Source organism: Oncorhynchus kisutch, linkage group LG22 (assembly GCF_002021735.2).
Source record: "Oncorhynchus kisutch isolate 150728-3 linkage group LG22, Okis_V2, whole genome shotgun sequence".
NCBI classification, from domain to species: Eukaryota; Metazoa; Chordata; class Actinopteri; order Salmoniformes; family Salmonidae; genus Oncorhynchus; species Oncorhynchus kisutch.
Window position 1 is genome coordinate 972,728 of NC_034195.2, and position 22,614 is coordinate 995,341.

A 22,614-nucleotide genomic window follows, 5' to 3' on the forward strand; every position below is an offset into this window, starting at 1 on the left:
CATTTGGCCCATAAACTTGTCCGTAACTTGCAGAGAGAGAGAGGTTGGAGCTCCTTGTTCTGGTTCCATTCCTTGTTCTAGCATCTCTTCATCGCCTCTCTTAACACTTATGGAACCAGAACTTAATCAAGAAGCTGACCAACTAGCTATGCAAGACTTTAGTTCTGGGTTAACCAGGATTACTCAGGTGGAGACTGGTGAAATGCAGAGCCATATACAGTAAATGTATACCCATATATACTGTACATAGCTCTGTTCTGAGATAAACTTACAGCTGGTCTCAGGGGCGAGTTCCTGCTTGTGCCATCTGGGTTCCCCTTCACCCACTGGGTGATCAGGTCTGCCACACCCACCTTCAGACCCTCAGCATTCTGCTGACACACACACAGACATACGTCAACTCAGGCGTTCAACAAGACACTTCCATTCATTATGTATTCGATAGTGTCTTGTGACAGTGACACATAAATGTAGCTGTCCAGCACACACAATAGGTTTGGTTTTGGGTGGGCAGGCTAAAAGCTACTACTACATACTATTGAATACCTCTGAGGTAAAGGAGAGAGGGGCTGGGGGAAACCACACATTTGTGGTAGAGAGTAAAAATAAACTACAGCCTTAAGCGCCTCTGATCCCTACCGCCGTGGCTCACAGGGTGTTTGTTATTCCACTCGCCCCGGGTCAAGTTGCCATGCCTTTTCCGGATACCTCAAAGAACCTTGGCCTGCACACGACGAATGAGATGCAGTAATGAAACACATCAGGGAGGGTCAGGGGCTATGGCCTGGGGTGGGGTGGGAGGACTATAAACAGAGGTGTGAGATCACACCCATACAATAGCATGGAGAGAAGCATTAGGACTGACATATTTAGACATCTGCACAGTGTGAAAATGTATTTTGAAAGCGCTAGCTAGGTATGTCTGTGTCTCTAGTCTACAGTATAACTCAAGGCAGCTACTGTATGTAAAAGAGCATGTTTTGTATCCATAAGCACTGCTGCTAAATTGTTGCCGCCACTCCACTTTATATCTATACAGTACCAGTCAAAAGTTTGGACACACCTACTTATTCAAGGGTTTTTCTTTATTTTTACGATTTTCCACAGTGTAGAATAATAGTGAAGAAATCACAAGTATGAAATAACACATATGGAATCATATGGTAACCAAAAAAAGTGTTAAACAAATCAAAATATATTTTATATTTGAGATTCTTCAAAGTTTGCCTCGATGACAGCTTTGCACACTCTTGGCATTCTCTCAACCAGCTTAGTTAGGAAGTCACCTGGAATTCATTTCAATTACCATGTGTGCCTTGTTAAAAGTTAATTTGGGGAATTGATGTATTTAATACTTAATGTATTTGAGCTGATCAGCTGTGTTGTGACAAGGTAGGTGTGGTATACAGAAGAGAGCCCTATTTGGTAAAATACCAAGTCTATGTTATGCCAAGAACTGCTCAAATAAGCAAAGAGAAACGACAGTCTATCATTACTTTAAAACATGAAGGTCAGTCAATCCGCAACATTTCAAGAACTTTGAAAGTTTCTTTAAGTGCAGTCACAAAACCATCAAGAGCTATGATGAAACTGGCTCTCATGAGGACCGCCACAGGAAAGGAAGACCCAGAGCTACCTCTGCTGTATAAGTTCATTAGAGTTAACAGAAATTGCAGCCAAAATAAATGCTTCACAGAGTTCATGTCAGAGACACATCTCAACATCAACTGTTCAGCGTAGACTGCATGAATCAGGCCTTCATGGTATAATTGCTGCAAAAAAACACTACTAAAGGACACCAATAATAAGAAGAGATTTGCTTGGGCCAAGAAACACAAGCAATGGACATTAGAGAGGTGGAAATCTGTCCTTGGGTCTGATGAGTCTTGAGATTCTTGAGATGAGATTTTTTGGTTCCAACCACGGTGCCTTTGTGAGATGAAGAGTAGGTGAACGGATGATCTCCGCATGTGTGTTTCCCAACATGAAGCATGGAGGAGGAGGTGTGATGGTGCTTTGCTGGTGACACTGTCAGTGATTTATTTAGAATTCAAGGCACACTTAACCAGCATGTCTACCACAGCATTCTGCAGTGATACGCCATCCCATCTGGTTTGCGCTTAGTGGAACTATAATTTGTTTTTCAAAAGGACAATGACGCAACACTCCTCCAGGCTGTGTCAAGGCTATTTTGACCAAGAAGGAGAGTGATGGAGTGCTGCATCAGATGACATTGCCTCCACAATCGGATAAGTTGGACCGCAGAGTGAAAGAAAAGCAGCCAACAAGTTCTCAGCATATGTGGGAACTCCTTCAAGACTGTTGGAAAAGCATTCCAGGTGAAGCTGGTTGAGAGAATGCCAAGAGTGTGCAAAGCTGTCATCAAGGCAAAGAGTCGCTACTTTGAAGAATCTCAAATATAACAAAAGGTTTGATTTGTTTAACACTTATTTGGTTACTACATAATTCCATAAGTTCAGACCCCTTGACACCTTGACTTTTTCCACGTTGCATTATAAAATAGATGACCTACGCGGAAGATTAAACTACCACATTCAAACCTGTAATATCTTATCCTTTACGGATTCGTGGCTGAACAACGACACTATCAGCTGGCTGGTTAAAAAATGTACTGGCAGGAGAAAACAGCGGTGTCTGGTAAGAAAGGGGCGGCGGACTTTGTTTTTTTTGTGTAAATAACAGGTGGTGCATGATATCTAAGAAAGTCTCGAGCTATTGCTCACCTGAGGAAGAGTATCTCATGATAAGATGTAGACCACACTATCTACCTAGAGTTTTCATCTGTATTTTTCATAGCTGTTTATATACCACCACATACTGAGGCTGGCACTATAAGACAGCATTGAATGAGCTGTATTCCACCATAAGCAAACAAGAAAATGGTCACCCAGAGGTGGAGCTCCTAGTAGCCGGGGACTTTAATGCAGGGAAAATTAAATCAGTTTTTACCAAATTTCTATCAGCGTGTTAAATGTGCAAACAGAGGGAATACACCACCTTTGTTCCACACACAGAGAATGCACCACCTTTGTTCCACACACAGAGAATGCACCACCTTTGTTCCACACACAGAGAATTATACAAAGATCTCCCTCGCCATCGATTTGGCAAATCTGACTGTAATTCGATCCTCCTGATTCCTGCTTACAAGCTAAAATTAAGCAGGAAGCAACAGTGACTAGATCAATAAAAAAGTGGTCAGATGAAGCAGATGCTAAGCTACAGGACTGTTTTGCTATCACAGACAGGAATATGTTCTGGGATTCCTCCAATGACATTGAGGAGTACACCTCATCAGTCATTGGATTCATCAATAAGTGCATCGATGACATCGTCCCCACAGTGATCATACGTACATACCCCAACCAAAAGCCATGGATTACAGGCAAAATCCGCACTGAGCTAAAGGCTAGAGCTGCCGCTTTCAAGGAGCGGGACCCGGAAGCTTGTAAAAAATCCCGCTATGCCCTCAGATGAATCATCTAACAGGCAAAGTGTCAATACAGGACGAAGATCGAATCGTACTACACCGGCACTGAAGCTCGTCGGATTTGGCACGGCTTGCAAACCATTACAGACTACAAAGGGAAGCACTGCAGAAAGCTGCCCAGTGACACAAGCCTACCAGACGAGCTAAACTACTTCTATGCTCGCTTCGAGGCAAATTACACTGAAACATGCATGAGAGCACCAGCTTTTCCGGAAGACTGTGTCATCACGCTCTCCGCAGCCGATGTGAGTAAGACTTTTAAACAGGTCAACATTCACAAGGCCGCGGGGCCAGATGGATTACCAGGACGTATACTGCGAGCATGCGCTGACCAACTGGCAAGTGTCTTCACTGACATTTTCAACCTCTCCCTGTCCGAGTCTGTAATACCAACATGTTTTAAGCAGAACACTAAGGTAACCTGCCTAAATGACTACCGACCCATAGCACTCACATCTCTAGCCATGAAGTGCTTAGAAAGGCTGGTCATGGCTTCACATCAACACCATTATCCCAGAAACCCTAGACCCACTCCAATTGGCATACCAGCCCAACAGATCCACAGATGATGCAATCGCTATTGCCCTCCACACTTCCCTTTCCCACCTGGACAAAAGGAACACCTATGTGAGAATGCAATTCATTGTTCAACACCATAGTGCCCTCAAAGCTCATCAATAAGCTCATCAATAAGCTAAGGACCCTGGGACTAAACACCTCCCTCTGCAACTGGATCCTGAACTTCCTGAAGGGCCGCCCCCAGGTGGTAAGGGTAAGTAACAACACATCCGCCATGCTGATCCTCAACACAGGGGCCCCTCAGTGGTGCGTGCTTAGTCCCCTCCTGTACTCCCTGTTCACTCATGATTGCATGGCCATGCACGTCTCCAACACCATCATTAAGTTTGCAGATGACACAACAGTGGTAGGCCTGATCACCGACAACGATGAGACAGCCTAGAGGGAGGAGGTCAGAGGCCCGGCCGTGTGGTGCCAGGACAACGACCTCTCCCCCAACGTGATCAAGACAAAGGAGATGATTGTGGACTACAGGAAAAAGAGGACTGAGCACGCCCCCATTCTCATTGACGGGGCTGCAGTGGAGCAGGTTGAGAGCTACAAGTTCCTTGGTGTCCCCATCAGCAACAAACTAACATGGTCCAAGCACACCAAGGTGGTCGTGAACAGGGCGCGACAAAACCTAAGGATTTATCAATGTCCTAACACACCAAGACAGGTGGAAAAGGGTACGACAATACCGCTTCCCCCTCAGGAGACTGCCACCCTAGTCATATACTGTTCTCTCTGCTACCGCACGGCAAGCGGTACCTGAGCGGCAAGTCTAGGTCCAAGAGGCTTCTAAAAAGCTTCTACCCCCACGCCATAAGACTCCTGAACATCTAATCAAATGGCTACCCAACTTTTTGCATTGCCCCCCACCCCCTCCCCCCTTTTACACCACTGCTACTCTCTGTTGTTCCCATCTATGCATAGTCACTTTAATAACTCTACCTCCATGTACATATTACCTCAATTAACCAGTGCCCCCGCACATTGACTCTGTGCCGGTACCCCCCTGTATATAGGCCCTCGGTCTCAACCTTTAAGTCATTACTGAAGACCCATCTCTTCAGTGGGTCATATGATTGAGTGTAGTCTGGCCCAGGAGTGGGAAGGTGAACGGAAAGGCTCTGGAGCAACGAACCGCCCTTGCTGTCTCTGCCTGGCCGGTTCCCCTTTTTCCACTGGGATTCTCTGCCTCTAACCCTATTACAGGTGCTGAGTCATACCGTCCCTAGGAGGGGTGCGTCACTTGAGTGGGTTGAGTCACTGATGTGATCTTCCTGTCTGGGTTGGCGCCCCCCCCCCCCCCTGGGTTGTGCCGTGGCGGAGATCTTTGTGGGCTATACTCGGCCTTGTCTCAGGATGGTAAGTTGGTGGTTGAAGATATCCCTCTAGTGGTGTGGGGGCTGTGCTTTGGCAAAGTGGGTGGGGTTATATCCTTCCTGTTTGGCCCTGTCCGGGGGTGTCCTCGGATGGGGCCACAGTGTCTCCTGACCCCTCCTGTCTCAGCCTCCAGTATTTATGCTGCAGTAGTTTATGTGTCGGAGGGCTAGGGTCAGTTTGTTATATCTGGAGTACTTCTCCTGTCCTATTCGGTGTCCTGTGTGAATTTAAGTGTCCTCTCTCTAATTCTCTCTTTCTCTCTTTCTTTCTCTCTCTCGGAGGACCTGAGCCCTAGGACCATGCCCCAGGACTACCTGACATGATGACTCCTTGCTCTCCCCAGTTCACCTGGCAGTGCTGCTGCTCCAGTTTCAACTGTTCTGCCTTATTATTATTTGACCATGCTGGTAATTTATGAACATTTGAACATCTTGGCCATGTTCTGTTATTATATGTTCTGTTATAATCTCCACCCGGCACAGCCAGAAGAGGACTGGCCACCCCACATAGCCTGGTTCCTCTCTAGGTTTCTTCCTAGGTTTTGGCCTTTCTAGGGAGTTTTTTCCTAGCCACCGTGCTTCTACACCTGCATTGCTTGCTGTTTGGGGTTTTAGGCTGGGTTTCTGTACAGCACTTTGAGATATCAGCTGATGTATGAAGGGCTATATAAATACATTTGATTTGATTTGATATAGTCTCGCTATTGTTATTTTACTGCTGCTCTTTAATTACTTGTTACTTATATTTCTTATTCTTATTCTTTAAACTGCATTGTTGTTTAGGGGCTCGTAAGTAAGCATTTCACTGTTGTATTTGGCAAATTTGATTTGATAATGTAAGAAATAACACACAAATATATAAAATATTGCTAAGTTGCATGACTGTCGGCACAATATGTAAAGTATTGATTCCTTGAGCTGAAATGAAAATCCCCAAAATGTTCCATGAGCACAAAAGCTTCTCTTCTCTTCTTCTCTCAAACTTTTTACAAAAATGTGTTTACATCCTGTTCGTACATCCTGAGAATCCATCCACTTGACAGGTGTGGCATATGAACGAATACAAATGCATTTTATCGATGGCAATTTGAAACCACAGAGATATTGTGACGAAATCCTGAGGCCCATTGTCGTGCCATGCATCTGCAGTCATCACCTCATGTTTCAGCATGATAATGCACGGCCCGATGTTGCAAGGAGCTGTACACAATTCCTGGAAGCTGTAAATGTCCCAGTTCTTCCACGTCCTGTATACTCACCACACATGCCACCCATTGAGCTTGTTTGGGATGCTCTGGATCGACGTGTATGACAGCAAGTTCCAATTCCCACCAATATCCAGCAGCAGCCATTGAAGAGGAGCGGGACAACATTTGACAAGCCACAATCAACAGTCTGATCAACTCTCTGAGAAGAAGAAGTGTTGCGCTGCACGACGCAAATGGTGGTTACAGCAGATACAGACTGGTTTTCTGATCCACTCCCCTACCTTTCTTTTTTAAGGTATATGTGACCAACAGATGCATATCTGTATTCCCAGTCATGTGAAATCCATAGATTAGGGCCTAATGTATGTATTCCCAGTCATGTGAAATCCATAGATTAGGGCCTAATGAATGTATTCCCAGTCATGTGAAATCCATAGATTAGGGCCTAATGAATGTATTCCCAGTCATGTGAAATCCATAGATTAGGGCCTAATGAATGTATTCCCAGTCATGTGAAATCCATAGATTAGGGCCTAATGAATGTATTCCCAGTCATGTGAAATCCATAGATTAGGGCCTAATGAATGTATTCCCAGTCATGTGAAATCCATAGATTAGGGCCTAATGAATGTGTTCCCAGTCATGTGAAATCCATAGATTAGGGCATAATGAATGTATTCCCAGTCATGTGAAATCCATAGATTAGGGCATAATGAATGCATTTTTAAATGATCTAATTTCTTCATATGAACTGTAACTCAGTAAAATCTTTGAAATTGTTGCATGTTGCGTTTACATTTTTGTTCAGTATATATAATTTTCGGGATGGTTAAACGTTTTCAGTGTAAACTTAAATGACTAACAACAGATGTAATGTATGTAGAAAAGATAATGGAGCTATATATTTTTAAATAAGATCATCTTTGAGGACGAACAATCAAGGTGGTCTCTAGAAATGTTGGAAAACAGCATTGGCCACACCCACTACAATGCTCCGCCCCCTACGCTAACTTTGCCACTGCTGCTGAAAAAAATCCTGGGGGAAACACTGATAAGGGTCTATTTATGTTGGTGGATGTATAATGTCATTAGCGATGGTGAGAAATAAATTGGCCTTTGACTATATTTGTTCATGTGTACAGTATGTAATGTCAAGTTGGTGTTTCCTTGCCTTGGATGGTGTGCCTTTGGACGGGCTCTGGTTCCAAGCCTCTCCAGCCTCAAACAAGTGCTTCTTGGAGGACACTGCCTCAGGTGACATGGGGATGTCCATCAGGCCCTGTTTGGCTGCCTTGGCCTCCTGGGAGTACTGCACAACATAATGTGATATACTTTACCTTCCAATTGCATGGAATTTGCATAGAAATAACAGAACTCTAGATCAAAAAGAAAAATGTATCAAGCTTGTTCACTGATATTTATCAAGTCTGATTAGGGGGAAATTAGATAGTATGAAAATGAAGCACAGCAAGTAAAAATGAATAATAATAATGAAAACAATATAACATAGTTAGACATAATGAGTAACATGAGTAACATTCAATCTGTATTACTGAAGTTCAGCGTTATAGCATGATTGAAATTTAAAGGCAATGTATTTTTTTAATCCAGATTTTACAGCCTTATTCTAAAATGTATTAAATCGTCAATTTAAGTCCGGGATCTGGCTGGGCCACTCAAGGACGTTCATAGACTTGTCCCGAAACCACTCCTGCGTTGTCTTGGCTGTGTGCTTAGGGTCGTTATCCTTTTGGAAGGTGAACCTCCTCAGTCTGAGGTCCTGAGCTCTCGGGAGCAGGTTTTCATCACGGACTTCTCTGTACTTTGCTCCGTTCATTTTTCCCTCGGTCCTGACTAGTCTCCCAGTCCCTGCCGCTGAAAAACATCCCCACAGCATCATGCTGCTACCACCATGCTTCACCATAGGGGTGGTGCCAGGTTTCCTCCAGGACAAATAGTTCAAATCAGGCCAAAGAGTTAAATCTTGGTTTCATCCGACTGGTGAATCTTGTTTCTCATGATCTGAGAGTCTTTAGGTGCCTTTTTGGCAAACTCCAAGCGAGCTGTCACATGCCTTTTACTGAGGAGTGGCTTCCGTCTGGCCACTCTACCATAAAGGCCTGATTGGTGGAGCGCTGCAGAGATGGTTGTCCTTCTGGAAGGTTCTCCCATCTCCACAGAGGAACCCTGGGGCTCTGTCAGAGTGACCATCAGGTTCTTCTACCCCCAATTGCTCAGTTTGGCCTGGCGGGCAGCTCTAGGAAGAGTCTTGGTGGTTCCAAACTTCTTCCATTTAAGAATGATGGAGGCCACTGTGATAATGTGCGTCTCGGTGAGAGGTGTAGGAGTCAGGCACAGGAGAGCAGGGATGTCTGAGAAGTGTTTTTAATCATATAGTCCACCAATACAAAAATGGCACAAAACTACACTCTCGATACTCAGAACTCGTGCAAACGCACGGAGGAACAAACACAGTTTCCGACACTTACATACACGTCCGTAACCGTGAAAACAACAAACATCAAAATACAATTGAGCGCAATACATACAAGTCTAATCCCGCACAAACTAAGGCAGGCAATAGGTACCCTATATACACACAGAAATAAACGCAAATGAAACCAGGTGTGAAAAGAATCACAGACAAAACAAACAGAAAAGGAAAAAGGGATCGGTGGCGGCTAGTAAACCGGCAACGCCGAGCACCGCCCGAACAGGGTAGAGGAGTTACCCTCGGTACAGGGTAAAGGAGTTACCCTCGGTACAGGGTAGAGGAGTTACCCTCGGTAGAAGTCGTGACAGCCACTGTATATTTGGAGAACCTCAATGCTGCAGAAATGTTTTGGTACCCTTCCACAGGTCAGTGCCTCGACACAATCCGGTCTCTGAGCTCTACGGACAATTCCTTCAACTTCATTGATTGATTGTTGCTCTGACATGCACTGTCAACGCTGGGACCTTATATAGACAGGTGTGTGCCTTTCCAAATCATGTCCAATCAATTGAATTTACCACAGGTGGACTCCAATCAAGTTGAGGAAACGTCTCAAGGATGATCAATGGAAACAGGATGCACCTGAGCTCAATTTCGAATCTCATAGCAAAGGGTCTAAATACTTATGTAAATAAGATATTTCTGTTTTAAATGTTTTATGTGTTGTTTTCCGCTTTGTCATTATGGAGTGTGTGTGTAGATTGATGAGTTTTTTTTAATAAGGCTGTAACGTAACGAAAAAAATCTAGGGGTCTGAATAATTCCAAATAAACTGTATCTCGTCTTTAGAAAAAGGTTAACAAGGCATGGTAGTAATCGGATGATGCAATAGTGTCTTGTGAAATATTGCCCTCACGGGAAAAGAGTAAGAGGGCCCCTAACACTTATTCACTCACACACACACTCTACTCCAGTAGAAGTCGAAATTTACATACACTTAGGTTGGAGTCATTAAAACTCGTTTTTCAAACACTTCACAAATGTCTTGTTAATTAACAATCTGTAGTTTTGGCAAGTCGGTTAGGACATCTACTTTGTGCATCACACAAGTAATTTTTCCAACAATTGTTTACAGACAGATTATTTCACTTATAATTCACTGTATCACAATTCCAGTGGGTCAGAAGATTACACACACTAAATTGACTGTGCCTTTAAACAGCTCGGAACATTCTAGAAAATGATGTCATGGCTTCTGATAGGCTAATTGACATAATTTGAGTGAATTGGAGGTGTACCTGTGGATGTATTTCAAGGCCTACCTTCAAACTCAGTGCTTCTTTGCTTGACATCATGGGAAAATCTAAAGAAATTAGCCAAGACCTCAGAAAAAATGGAAAATAGTGCAAATCAATCCCAGAACAACAGCAAAGGACCTTGTCAAGATCCTTGAGGAAACAGGTACAAAAGTATCTATATCCACAGTAAAACGAGTTCTATATCGACATAACCTGAAAGGCCGCTTAGCAAGGAAGAAGCCACTGCTCCAATACTGCCAAAAAAAAAGACAGATTACGGTTTGCAACTGCACCATGGGACAATGATCGTACTTTTTGCAGAAATGTCCTCTGGTCTGATGAAACAAAAATGTAACTGTTTGGCCATAATGACCATCGTTATGTTTGGAGGAAAAAGGGGGATGCTTGCAAGCTGAAGAACACCATCCCAACCATGAAGCACGGGGGTGGCAGCATCATGTTGTGGGGGTGCTTTGACGCAGGAGGGACTGGTGCACTTCACAAAATAGATGGCATCATGAGGGAGGAAAATTATGTGGATATAGTGAAGCAACATCTCAAGACATCAGTCAGGAAGTTAAAGCTTGGTCGCAACTGGGTCTTCCAAATGAATAATGACCACAAGCATACTTCCAAAGCTGTGGCAAAATGGCTTAAGGACAGCAAATTCAAGGTAACGGAGTGGCCATCACAAAGCCCTGACCTCAATCCTATGGAACATTTGTGGGCAGAACTTAAAAAGTGTGCACAAGCAAGGAGGCCTCCAAACCTGACTCAGTTACACCAGCTCTGTCAGGATGAATGGGCCAAAATTCACCCAACTTATTGTGGGAAGCTTTTGGAAGGCTACCCGAAATGTTTGACCTAAGTTAAATTGTTTAACGGCAATGCTACCAAATACTAATTGAGTGTATGTAGACTTTTGACCTACTGGAAGTGTGATGAAAGAAATAAAAGCTGAAATAAATAAATCTCTCTTCTATTATTCTGACATTTCACATTCTTAAAATAAAGTGGTGATCCTAACAGACCTAAGACAGGGAATTTTTATTAGGATTAAATGTCAGGAGTTGTGAAAAACTGAGTTTACATGTATTTGGCTAAGGTGTATGTAAACTTCCGACTTCAACCGTACTTATAGTATGACTCCGGCACCACAGAGATGAGAAAGCAAGCTAAGCCTATCCTCAAGTGCCCATCAATCCTCTCCCATATGATAGAGTAGAGGTGGTTTGACGGACTGTGAGGCTGAGGCTGAGGTTTAACTACAGTATATACAGTAACTTTGTGTGTGTGAGACTGACGCAGCGCGTCACCTTTAGAGAGGAAGAGAAGGGGACAGAGAAGTCTGGCTGAATAGTCACCAGATGAAAGCATTCATCACACAGCCTTCATCAATGGGGCCTCTGTCTGTCGGGAGGAAGGGAGAGAGAGAGGGAAGAAGGGGGGAGCTACCAGGTGGGAGCTAACCTCAATGGCGTGGGTGTACTGCTCCAGCCTGTCATCGATCTTGGCGAGGAGAACAGGGGGCTGTGTCTTCTTGAAGCTGTTGCTGTATCCAAAACAAAGACACTCGGTCAGTGAAAATGTTTGTGGGAAAAAAATAATACATGTTAAAGATCTCATCTGACTGGCTATAGGCCCGCAAGTGAACGGGGATCACCCCCCCCCCCCCCCAGAGTGAAATATCCCTTTTCCACATTGTTATGATACACCCCCCTTGGTAAAATGAGCCACTTGAATCTACACTGCCATTAGAGAGTGGGTGGGATCTCTTACAGCTTCTGTCAAGACTGTCTTTCAGGCCCAGTATGAAGCTCACTGACCACAGTGGGACCCAGTGCAAAGGCCCCCTTCACACACACACATCCAGACACACACACACACACGCTGCCAGTTGCCTAAACCCCACTACACAAGAGTCCTAATCTAAGACATATACACTAAACAGGAAAACAAACCGTGTGGGACAAATCTGGAAATACTGACCCTATTTCCTGCATTTCAACATGGCCTCAAAACTGTTTATTTTTTAAAAGAGAGCACCCGTGAAAGGCATGTGTGAGTCATTAGCCTGATATGGCTGGTTAGTTTGAGGATTACATAGCTTCTTCACAGGCATGGTAGGATTATTTGAACTTCATAAACGTGCACAAATCTTTATTTGGAGGGTGTTTTGTTCTGCAAAGACGTTGAAATGGGGTTTTCTGAATGATGTCATGTTTTCTATCTGCATGAGTCGAGGCTGTTAAAAGTGAAGGGGTGAAGAAAGCTGTCTGTCAACCGTATTCTTCTCCGGAAAGATTTGATTCGGTCTTACAGTGTTTTTACACACATCAACAAGGGAGTGGAACACCCACATCAAAGGACTAACACACAGTGATCCTTCCCTCTGTCATAAAAAAACCTGCCTAGACTTAAACATTATATCACACTCAATTCCTCAGATTTCAAACCTGGAAATCACCTGGAAGATAAAGTTTACGGTGTCCAAAAAAAAACATATTTTGACCAATGGGTAAAAAAAATGTTTTAAACACATGTTAATTGTGTAGATAATCCTCTAAGGAAGCCAATGGTCTAACCTCATGACTCTATCATAATCCGGTCTTAAGTTATTGGAGTTTTTAACCTTTTAGGATGGCCAATGTTAATGTGACAGTCAATGGAGGCCAGAGGGAAAAAGTGGGCAAAAATAAGGGAAATTGCACAGCATCACTTCAGCTAGGCAGTTTGCTGTGCGAGAATGAACTAACTGACAGGCTCACTTTCCCGTTGAACTCGTCATATTTCTTCTCGAATCCGCAGGATGTAAAACAATGTAGAGGTGAGATAGATATCAATTTTTGAGACATTACATGTAGTATTTTCATATTTTAGTATACGCTTTTCATATTAATGCAAAATGCCTGTTCTTTTTCAAAGACTTCTCACAAAAGCAAGCTTATCACTGTGAAACCTAAACAGAGCACTGAGCTCTGAGCAAGCTTTTTTATTTTCAAAGCCTTTTACATTTAATTCAGCTCGTGTTATGCTAATCTCCCTTTGAAGATGACCACCACAACATGTAAAATCCTCAATGTTGCTGCGAGAAAGCTGAACCACTCTGTCAACAGAGCTCAGTGCTTATTATGGGATGTATTAGATGAAGAAATCCTACTTTTTTGGGATAAACTGTTAATGAAATGTTCGAGAAAGAACTCCACTGAATGATTCAGAATATGAATAATCGTAAATGTCTTAGTAAAGTGTATTTTAGAACTTAAGGAAGTTCAATTTCCTCACCACAGGGCATTCTGGGTAATGTGGGTGCACACCCTATAAAGTTGTTATCACACCCTATTTTCAGTCACAGTATTAATATGAATTAAACTCTGGCCTGGTCTCTTCTACTCTAGCTGCTGAGAGCTCTTTACCACTGATTACTTACTGCAGTCAGACTGCATGGAGCCGTCCCACAGTCCAGAGCTATAGCTCACCAGCCACCAGAGAGAACCCAGCAAGCCCAGGCTCCAGCCCTCACATCTGGTCAGAGTTAACCAAGCCATAAATCATCCAGGCTGACAAAGGTGATGCACTGAGAGAGATTTGGAGGTCACCACTGGCCCTCTTTGTCTATGTTTACATTTACACACCAGCCATTTAGCCAGCATAGCTGCTGTTCTGTCTCAGATAGCAGCTCTCCATCCAGGCATCCGCCGAGGGGCCCAGTAGTACTTTGGTCAACCTCAAGATACAACGAAGCATTAGTGAGGGAAGGTATTTGAGAGTACAAGTGGAACAACCGGGGCTGTGGAATTTGTTTGTTTGCTTCGTGTTACTCATTGTGAAAAAGCCTTGTATACTTGTATGATATTCACCTTTTCTTTAGGGACCGGTTCAAGGATTCTGTTCTTTCTGTGATCTGAAAAACATGAGGGTGATGTTAAAGGTTATTGTTTTGTAATTAGAATATAACAGTTGAAGTGCTCCGTGACTTCTAGAATTGTCAGACCGGGATTATCATGATCAATTTGATGATAATCACAGCCCTGTATTTGGCCTGACGCAGCAAATATCTCTTCCAAGTCAAACAGAGAAATCTTCTGCTGGTCTTTCTCAACCGTTTCCATCCGCCTGTATCTGTGTCAGTTCGTATCATCAAAGACAGATTTAAACTAACTCTGCCCCAGTCCACAGTTTACTGCAGGCATAATTATAATGCAATCAGGGTGTGGGAAGACTTCCATCTCGAAACCCATTACTTATCTTGAATCTGTGTATAATAATGCAATAATTAATGCATTACAGACTGAATCATAGTAAAATACGAATACATTTGTATCAGAGGAGTTCTAGTTTGAGCCAGGGTCATAATGTCCTGTCCTCTACCATTGCTTGCCAAAGAGGTCATACTTCAACGTATCCAGCACCAAGCTCTGGTTCTTCCCACACAAAAGGTTCCCTTATGTTACTGTTCACTGTTCAGCCCTGGACCTGAAGCAAAGAGCACAGCATGTTGACACCAACTCACCAATAATGTATTTTCTGCTGTTAAACTCTCATCATTCTCTCTCTGAAATTACACACACAGGCAGATGGATGCTCATGACTGCACTAAGGATGTAGGCAAGGGCACCAACATAGCAACCCTGTACCCAGAGAGGAAAGTCAGCTTAGAAACAGAAGGCAGGAAATAAAAGTTATAGTAGCTGAACTTGCCCTTTTGTAGAAGGTGACAGAGTTTGTCTTCATTAGTGTTAATACAAGAAGTGAATTCATGAGAGATAAATAGATGCATCTTTAATAGTAATAACAGTAATAATGGAATGGAATGAGCCAGGCTTGTAAATCAAGATCTGAGTGAATTTCAATCCCTGTGTGATCTGACAAGTCTAATCAACTGACAACAAACAAGAACATTTTACACTACACAACGCTTCACAACATGCCATGCCGTGCAAACGTCTGAATCCAAACAAATGAACCCATGGAAGCACTATCTACAATACTGACAACTACCTGTATTACTTAATACCCTACTTTTTAAGCAGAGCAAGGTGAAAGGAGTTACGGACAATACCACAGACCAGTGTAAACAAAGGCTGTCACAGCTACCATTTGGACTTGGGCTGAAATACAGTGACATACAGTTGAAGTCAGAAGTTTACAACCACCTTAGTCAAATACATTTAAATTCAGTTTTTCATAATTCCTGACATTTAATCCGAGTAAATATTCCCTGTTTTATGTCAGTTAGGATCACCACTTTGTTTTAGGAATGTGAAATGTCAGAATAATAGTAGAGAGAAGGATTTACAGTGGGGCAAAAAAGTATTTAGTCAGCCACCAATTGTGCAAGTTCTCCCACTTAAAAAGATGAGAGAGGCCTGTAATTTTCATCATAGGTACACTTCAACTATGACAGACAAAATGAGAAAAAATCCAGAAAATCACATTGTAGGATTTTTAATGAATTTATATGCAAATTATGGTGGAAAATAAGGATTTGAGTCCCTGGTGGCGTAGTGTGTTACTGATGGTAGGCTTTGTTACTTTGGTCCCAGCTCTCTGCAGGTCATTCATTAGGTCCCCCCGTGTGGTTCTGGGATCTTGTGATCATTTTGACCCCACGGGGTGAGGTCTTGCGTGGAGCCCCAGATCGAGGGAGATTATCAGTGGTCTTGTATGTCTTCCATTTCCTAATAATTGCTCCCACAGTTGATTTCTTCAAACCAAGCTGCTTACCTATTGCAGATTCAGTCTTCCCAGCCTGGTGCAGGTCTACAATTTTGTTTCTGTGGTCCTTTGACAGCTCTTTGGTCTTGTCCATAGTGGAGTTTGGAGTGTGACTGTTTGAGGTTGTGGACAGGTGTCTTTTATACTGATAACTTTTTATAATAATTATTTTCTCATTTTGTCTGTCATAGTTGAAGTGTACCTATGATGAAAATTACAGGCCTCTCTGATCTTTTAAGTGGGAGAACTTGCACAATTGGTGGCTGACTAAATACTTTTTTTGCCCCACTCTATTTCAGCTTTTATTTCTATCATCACATTCGCAGTAGGTCAGAAGTTTACATACACTCAATTAGTATTTGGTAGCATTGCCGTTAAATTGTTTAACTTGGGTCAAACATTTTGGGTAGCCTTCCACAAGCTTCCCACAATAAGTTGGGTGAAGTTTGCCCCATTCCTCCTGACAGAGCTGGTGTAACTGAGTCAGGTTAGTAGGCCTTCTTGCTCGCACACGCTTTTTCAGTTCTGCCCACACATTTTCTATTGTGTTGAGGTCAGGACTTTGTGATGGCCACTCCAAAACCTTGACTTTGTTGTCCTTAAGCCATTTTGCCACAACTTTGGATGTACGCTTGGGGTCATTGTCCATTTGGAAGACCCATTTGCGACCAAGCTTTAACTTCCTGACTGATGTCTTGAGATGTTGCTTCAATATATATCCACATAATTTTCCTGCCTCATGCTGCCATCTATTTTGTGAAGTGCACCAGTCCCTCCTGCAGAAAAGCACCCCCACAACATGATGCTGCCATCCCCATGCTTCACGGTTGGGATGGTGTTCTTCGGGTTGCAAGCCTCTCCCTTTTTCCTCCAAACATAACAATGGTCATTATGGCCAAACAGTTACATTTTTGTTTCATCAGACCAGAGGACTTTTCTCCAAAAAGTATGAACTTTGTCCCCATGTGCAGTTGCAAACCATAGTCTGGCTTTTTTATAGCGGTTTTGGACCAGTGGCTTCTTCCTTGCTGAGTGGCCTTTCAGGTTATGTCAATATAGGACTCGTTTTACTGTGGATATAGATACTTTTGTACCTGTTTCCTCCAGCATCTTCACAAGATCCTTTGCTGTTGTTCTGGGATTGATTTGCACTTTTCTCCAAAAATGACATTAATCTCTAGGAGACAGAATGCGTCTCCTTCCTGAGCGGTATGACGGCTGCGTGGTCCCATGGTGTTTATACTTAAGTACTATTGTTTGTACAGACTTGTGGAAGACTACCATTTCCTTTCTGAGGTCTTGGGTGATTTCTTTTGATTTTCCCACGATGTCAAGGAAAGAGACACTGAGTTTGAAGGTAGGCCTTGAAATACATCCACACCTACACCAATTGACTCACACCCACACCAATTGACTCAAATGATTTCAATTAGCCTATCAGAAGCTTCTAAAGCCATGACATTTTCTGGAATTTTCCAAGCTGTTTAAAGGCACAGTGAACTTAGTGTACATAAACTTCTGACCCACTGGAATTGTGATACAGGGAATTATAAGTGAAATAATCTGTCTGTAAACAATTGTTGGAAAAATTACTTGTGTCATGCACAAGGTAGATGACCTAACCAACTTGCCAAAACTATAGTTTGTTAACAAGACATTTGTGGAGTGGTTGAAAAATGAATTTTAATGTCTCCAACCTTAGTGTATGTAAACTTCCAACTTCACCTGTATTATGGTCTCTGACTTTTCAGTCAATGGAGGTATCCAATTTGTACATAAAGGCATGCTGTCAGAGCTAACTAAAAGTTGCACACGTCTCACACACGTCTCAGCAAACCCACACATCACAGCAAACCCATAGATGAATGTGTGTGACCTGCTGCACTACATGTGCTGTGGAAAATGCTGACATTTATAACACTCCCATGCAACTTACGTGATTGAAACTAAACAAAATAGCTGTAAAGATGGTATAAAGTGGGATTTGAGTTATTTTTTGTTGTTGTAGTAAAACAATATAGAAATATTGAGCACTTTATTTTATACAGAAAACCAAAGGTAGCATTATCATTATCCATGATCTCAAAAACTCACTGCCACATCAAACAAGAGGTGCTTGTCATATATGACCATGGGCAATAATTACAAACCTGAGGTATAAATAGAACAGAAACAATAGCTACCTTGTAGATGGAGCCTTTAGGATTGAGCGGGCTAAACAACTCATCTCCGTCCACACTGGAGGTACTGAGGCTCTTCATCCTCTCTGCTGCCTCCATCCTCCTCCTCTCTATGTCCTCCTTCATCCTCCTCTTTTCTTCCTGTACAGGAAGACACACAATGGATCTTTTTGGTGAACGTCAGGAACCGAATCACATCGGTGAAAGAGTGGTTCATTTGCCTCACTGATTCGCAGGCTGCTAGTACAGCTTCTTGAGCTCCAGACAACAATTATCTGCAGATAACTTAGAAAAACATTATCTGAAGGATATTTCCACTGCAGGAACAACAGGTAATGTGAGAGAGCCTCATTCAGGTCCGTGCTCATTTTTGCAGTGCATAAAAACATTTAATAAATAAATTGGCAGGCAATTTAATAATTTTGTCATCTAAAAGTTATTTTGAACCAACTGTTAGGCTTTACATTAGAAATGTGCTATTTTTTCATGTGTCAATTTTTAAAGAGCAACAAACTCTAAAAAACAACTTCTCATTTAGAAAACAGCCAATGTGGCATCGATATGAGTCAGAAACGTTTATCATACTGTCAAAATTGACTGCAAAGTATAAATAGGATAATTTTGGTAATTAAATGTAACACAAAACAACATTTTGTGAGACTTGTGGTCGTGACTGCATCACAACATAAATTAAGGTTTGGTTTGTTTCAATCCTGGCCACAAGCTCTCAGCTGGCAGCACGCAAGTAATAATCAATTCTGAGTGCAGCTGCACGTGACCCAATTGTAATATCCGTGGTAAATTTGGGTTGACTTTAGATTTCCCTAATAGCTTCACATTTCACAGCTTCACATGATTTAAAAACCTCACACCAACTCGAATAATGTGGTGGATTATGTATTTAACCACCCAGACACATCAAAAACACAGTCGTCCTTCTGAACTGAGCTGCAGGACAGGAAGGAAACTGTCACCATGTCTCCATTGCTAATTGTTGACAAAGGAGAGTGATGTAGTGCTGCATCAGATGACCTGGCCTCCACAATCACCCAACATTAACCCAATTGAGATAGTTTTAGATGAGTTAGACTGCAGAGTGAAGGAAAAGCAGCCAACAAGTGCTCAGCATATATATGTGAACCCCTTCAAGACTGTTGGAAAAGCATTCCTCATGAAGCTGGTTGAGAGAAAGCCAAGAGTGTGGAAAGCTGTCATCAAGTCAAAGGGTGGCTACTTTGAAGAATCTCAAATATAAAATAGATTTTGATTTGTTTAACACTTTTTTGCTTACTACATGATTCCACATAAGTTATTTCATAGTTTTGATGTCTTCACTATTATTCTGCAATATAGAAAATAGTACAAAGGAAGAAAAACCCTGGAATGATGATGAGGTGTGTCCAAACCTTTGACCTTATAAAAAAAAAATACTTGATAAAATATTGAATTTGGCCTTTACTAGTATAGCCCAGAGAAACGCATTAAATAACAAATCAAAAAATGGCAAAAACGACAGTCAACAAAATAAATCATAAAAAATAGGTGTTTGTCCTAAATCTAGGAGATATACAGTGCATTCGGGAAGAATTCTGACCCCTTGACTTTTTCCACATTTTGTTACGTTACATCCTTATTCTAAAATGAATGAAATTGTTTTATTTTTCCTCGTCAATAAACACGCTATACCCCATAACGACAAAGCAAAAACAGGTTTTCAGAAGTTTTGGCAAATTTCTAAAATAATTCAAAACTGAAATATCACATTTACATAAGTATTCAGACCCTTTATTCAGTACTTTTGTTGAAGCACCTTTGGCAGTGATTACAGCCATGAGCCTTCTTGGGTATGACGCGCCAAGCTTGGCCAAATGGAAGAGCCATTGGGATCCAAATGAACGGCTCTTTAAACCGAGTCAAATGTTCTGGCTTCCCGAAAAGACTTGGAATACCCATCCTTATATGCATTTAAGTGGTAAAAAAATAATAATACTGTAGGTGGTTAAACTGACCGTGGTCGCAGTGAAAAAAGTCACTCTCCCTATACTTTCAATGCATTTTTCCAGAAAAGGTGAGTAAACTCCCCCAAAAAAGGTGGGTAAACTGTGCTTACTTAGGCTTACCACTACACCACCAGCTGATTTGTAAGATATTAAGTTTCATCTCTTTCTGTTTGTGTTTCTTAATGCCATAGGCTACACATTACGTATGTACTGTACACTGCAGTTGACCATCACCTCCTCCTTGGCCAGGCGCTGCTGCTCCTCCTCCCTGCTCCTGCGCTCCTCCCCCTCCCTGACCTGGCGTCTCTCCTCCCTCCTCCTCTTCAGCTCCTCCAGATCCTGCTCGGCCTCAGCCTGCTTGTGTCTGAGCTGCTCAAGCTCCTGGTTCTCCTTCTCTGCTTGGCTACGCCGGATCTTCACCAGCTTGGCCTCTAAGATGGCCTCCGCCTCCTCCTCAGCCTCGACCCCTGCCACTTGTACCACAGCCCTGGGAGAGATGGAGAGAGAGATTGAAGGACGGCTGGAGGAAAAAAGGAGCATACATAGAGGGGCAAGTATAATATTTCAAGAAATATCTCTGTCTCCTAATGGTTTAGAATGTGTCTAGGAGTCACTTCGGGGGGGGAATTCCGACCTGACGTTGTTACTATTTGTTAAATTTGGAGACCCAAGCTATGTGCTTCTGTATATATATGAAGAAAACTGAAGTATAACATTTACATAAGTATTCAGACCCTTCATTCAAATGAAATGAAATCAAATGTTTTTTAGTCAGATATGCAGAATACAACAGGTCTTTTTACCATGAAATGTTTTTAGTCAGATATGCAGAATACAACAGGTCTTTTTACCATGAAATGTTTTTAGTCAGATATGCAGAATACAACAGGTCTTTTTACCATGAAATGTTTACTGACACGCGCTTAACCAACAAGGCAGTTTTAAGAAAATAGATTTAAGAAAATATTTAGAATATAAACTAAATGAAAAAATAAATGAAAAATAACACAATAAAATAACAACAATGAGACTACGGAGGTTTACATACACTTAGGTTGGAGTAAATTAAACTTGTTTTCAACCACTCCACAAATTTCCTGTTAACAAACTATAGTTTTGGCAAGTTGGTTGGGGACATCTACTTTGTGCATGACACAAGTCATTTTTTCCAACAATTGTTTACAGACAGATTATTTCACTTATAATTCACTGTATCACAATTACAGTGGGTCAAAAGTTTACATACACTAAGTTGACTGTGCCCCTAAAAAGTTTTTGAAAATTCCAGAAAAATATGTAATGACTTTAGAAGCTTCTGATAGGCTAATTGACATCATTTGAGTCAATTGGAGGTGTACCTGTGGAATTTATTTCAAGGCCTACCTTCAAACCCAGTGCCACTTTGCTTGACATCATGGGAAAGTCAAAAGAAATCAGCCAAGACCTCAGAAAAAAATGGTAGACCTACACAAGTCTGGTTCATCCTTGGGAGCAATTTCCAAATGCCTGAAGGTACCACGTTCATCTGTACAAACAATAGTACTTAAGTATAAACACCATGGGAACACGCAGCCATCATACTGCTCAGGAAGGAGACGCGTTCTGTCTCCTAGAGATGAAAGTACTTTGGTGTGAAAAGTGCAAATCAATCCCAGAACAACAGCAAAGGACCCTGTGAAGATGTTGGTTGGAAACAGGTACAAAAGTATCTATATCCACAGTAAAACGAGTCCTATATTGACATAACCTGAAAGGCAGCTCATCAAGGAAGAAGTCATTGCTCCAAAACTGCCATAAAAAAAGCCAGACTACGGTTTGCAACTGTAAATGGGGATAATGATCATACTTTTTGGAGAAAAGTCCTCTGGTCTGATTAAACAAAAATATTACTGTTTGGCCATAATGACCATTGTTATGTTTGGAAGAAAAAGGGGGGGGGGCCATGCAAGCTGAAGAACACCATCCCTACCGTGAAGCACGGTAGAGGCAGCATGTTGTGGGGGTGCTTTGCTGCAGGAGGGACTGGTGCACTTCACAAAGTAGATCATGAGGCAGGAAAATGGACAATGACCCCAAGCATACTTCTAAAGTTGTGGCAAAATGGCTTAAGGACAACAAAGTCAAGGTATTGGAGTGGCCATCACAAAGCCCTGACCTCAATCCCATAGAACATTTGTGGGCAGAACTGAAAAAGCGTGTGCGAGGCCTACTAACCTGACTCAGTTACACCAGCTCTTTCAGGAGGAATGGGCCCAAATTCACCCAACTTATTGTGGGAAGCTTGTGGAAGGCTACCCGAAACGTTTGACCCAAGTTAAA

At 42.3% G+C, this 22,614-nt stretch overlaps 1 protein-coding gene across 3 annotated transcripts in view; it reads right to left on the reverse strand.

Moving 5' to 3' along the window:
• The window catches only part of LOC109867390 (non-muscle caldesmon), a 67,784-nt gene that overhangs the window by 13,858 nt on the left and 31,312 nt on the right, over positions 1 to 22,614 (reverse strand). For 2 of the 3 annotated variants that reach the window (XM_031801262.1, XM_020456536.2), the window contains exons 5-10: positions 20,530 to 20,782; positions 18,299 to 18,436; positions 14,258 to 14,301; positions 11,868 to 11,949; positions 7,837 to 7,974; positions 273 to 371 (exon numbers count right to left, since the gene is read on the reverse strand). In XM_031801262.1, the coding sequence (XP_031657122.1) occupies positions 273 to 371; positions 7,837 to 7,974; positions 11,868 to 11,949; positions 14,258 to 14,301; positions 18,299 to 18,436; positions 20,530 to 20,782 (754 nt within the window). The remainder of the gene's footprint in view (positions 1 to 272; positions 372 to 7,836; positions 7,975 to 11,867; positions 11,950 to 14,257; positions 14,302 to 18,298; positions 18,437 to 20,529; positions 20,783 to 22,614) is intronic. The other variant, XM_031801261.1, reaches the window with a different exon arrangement.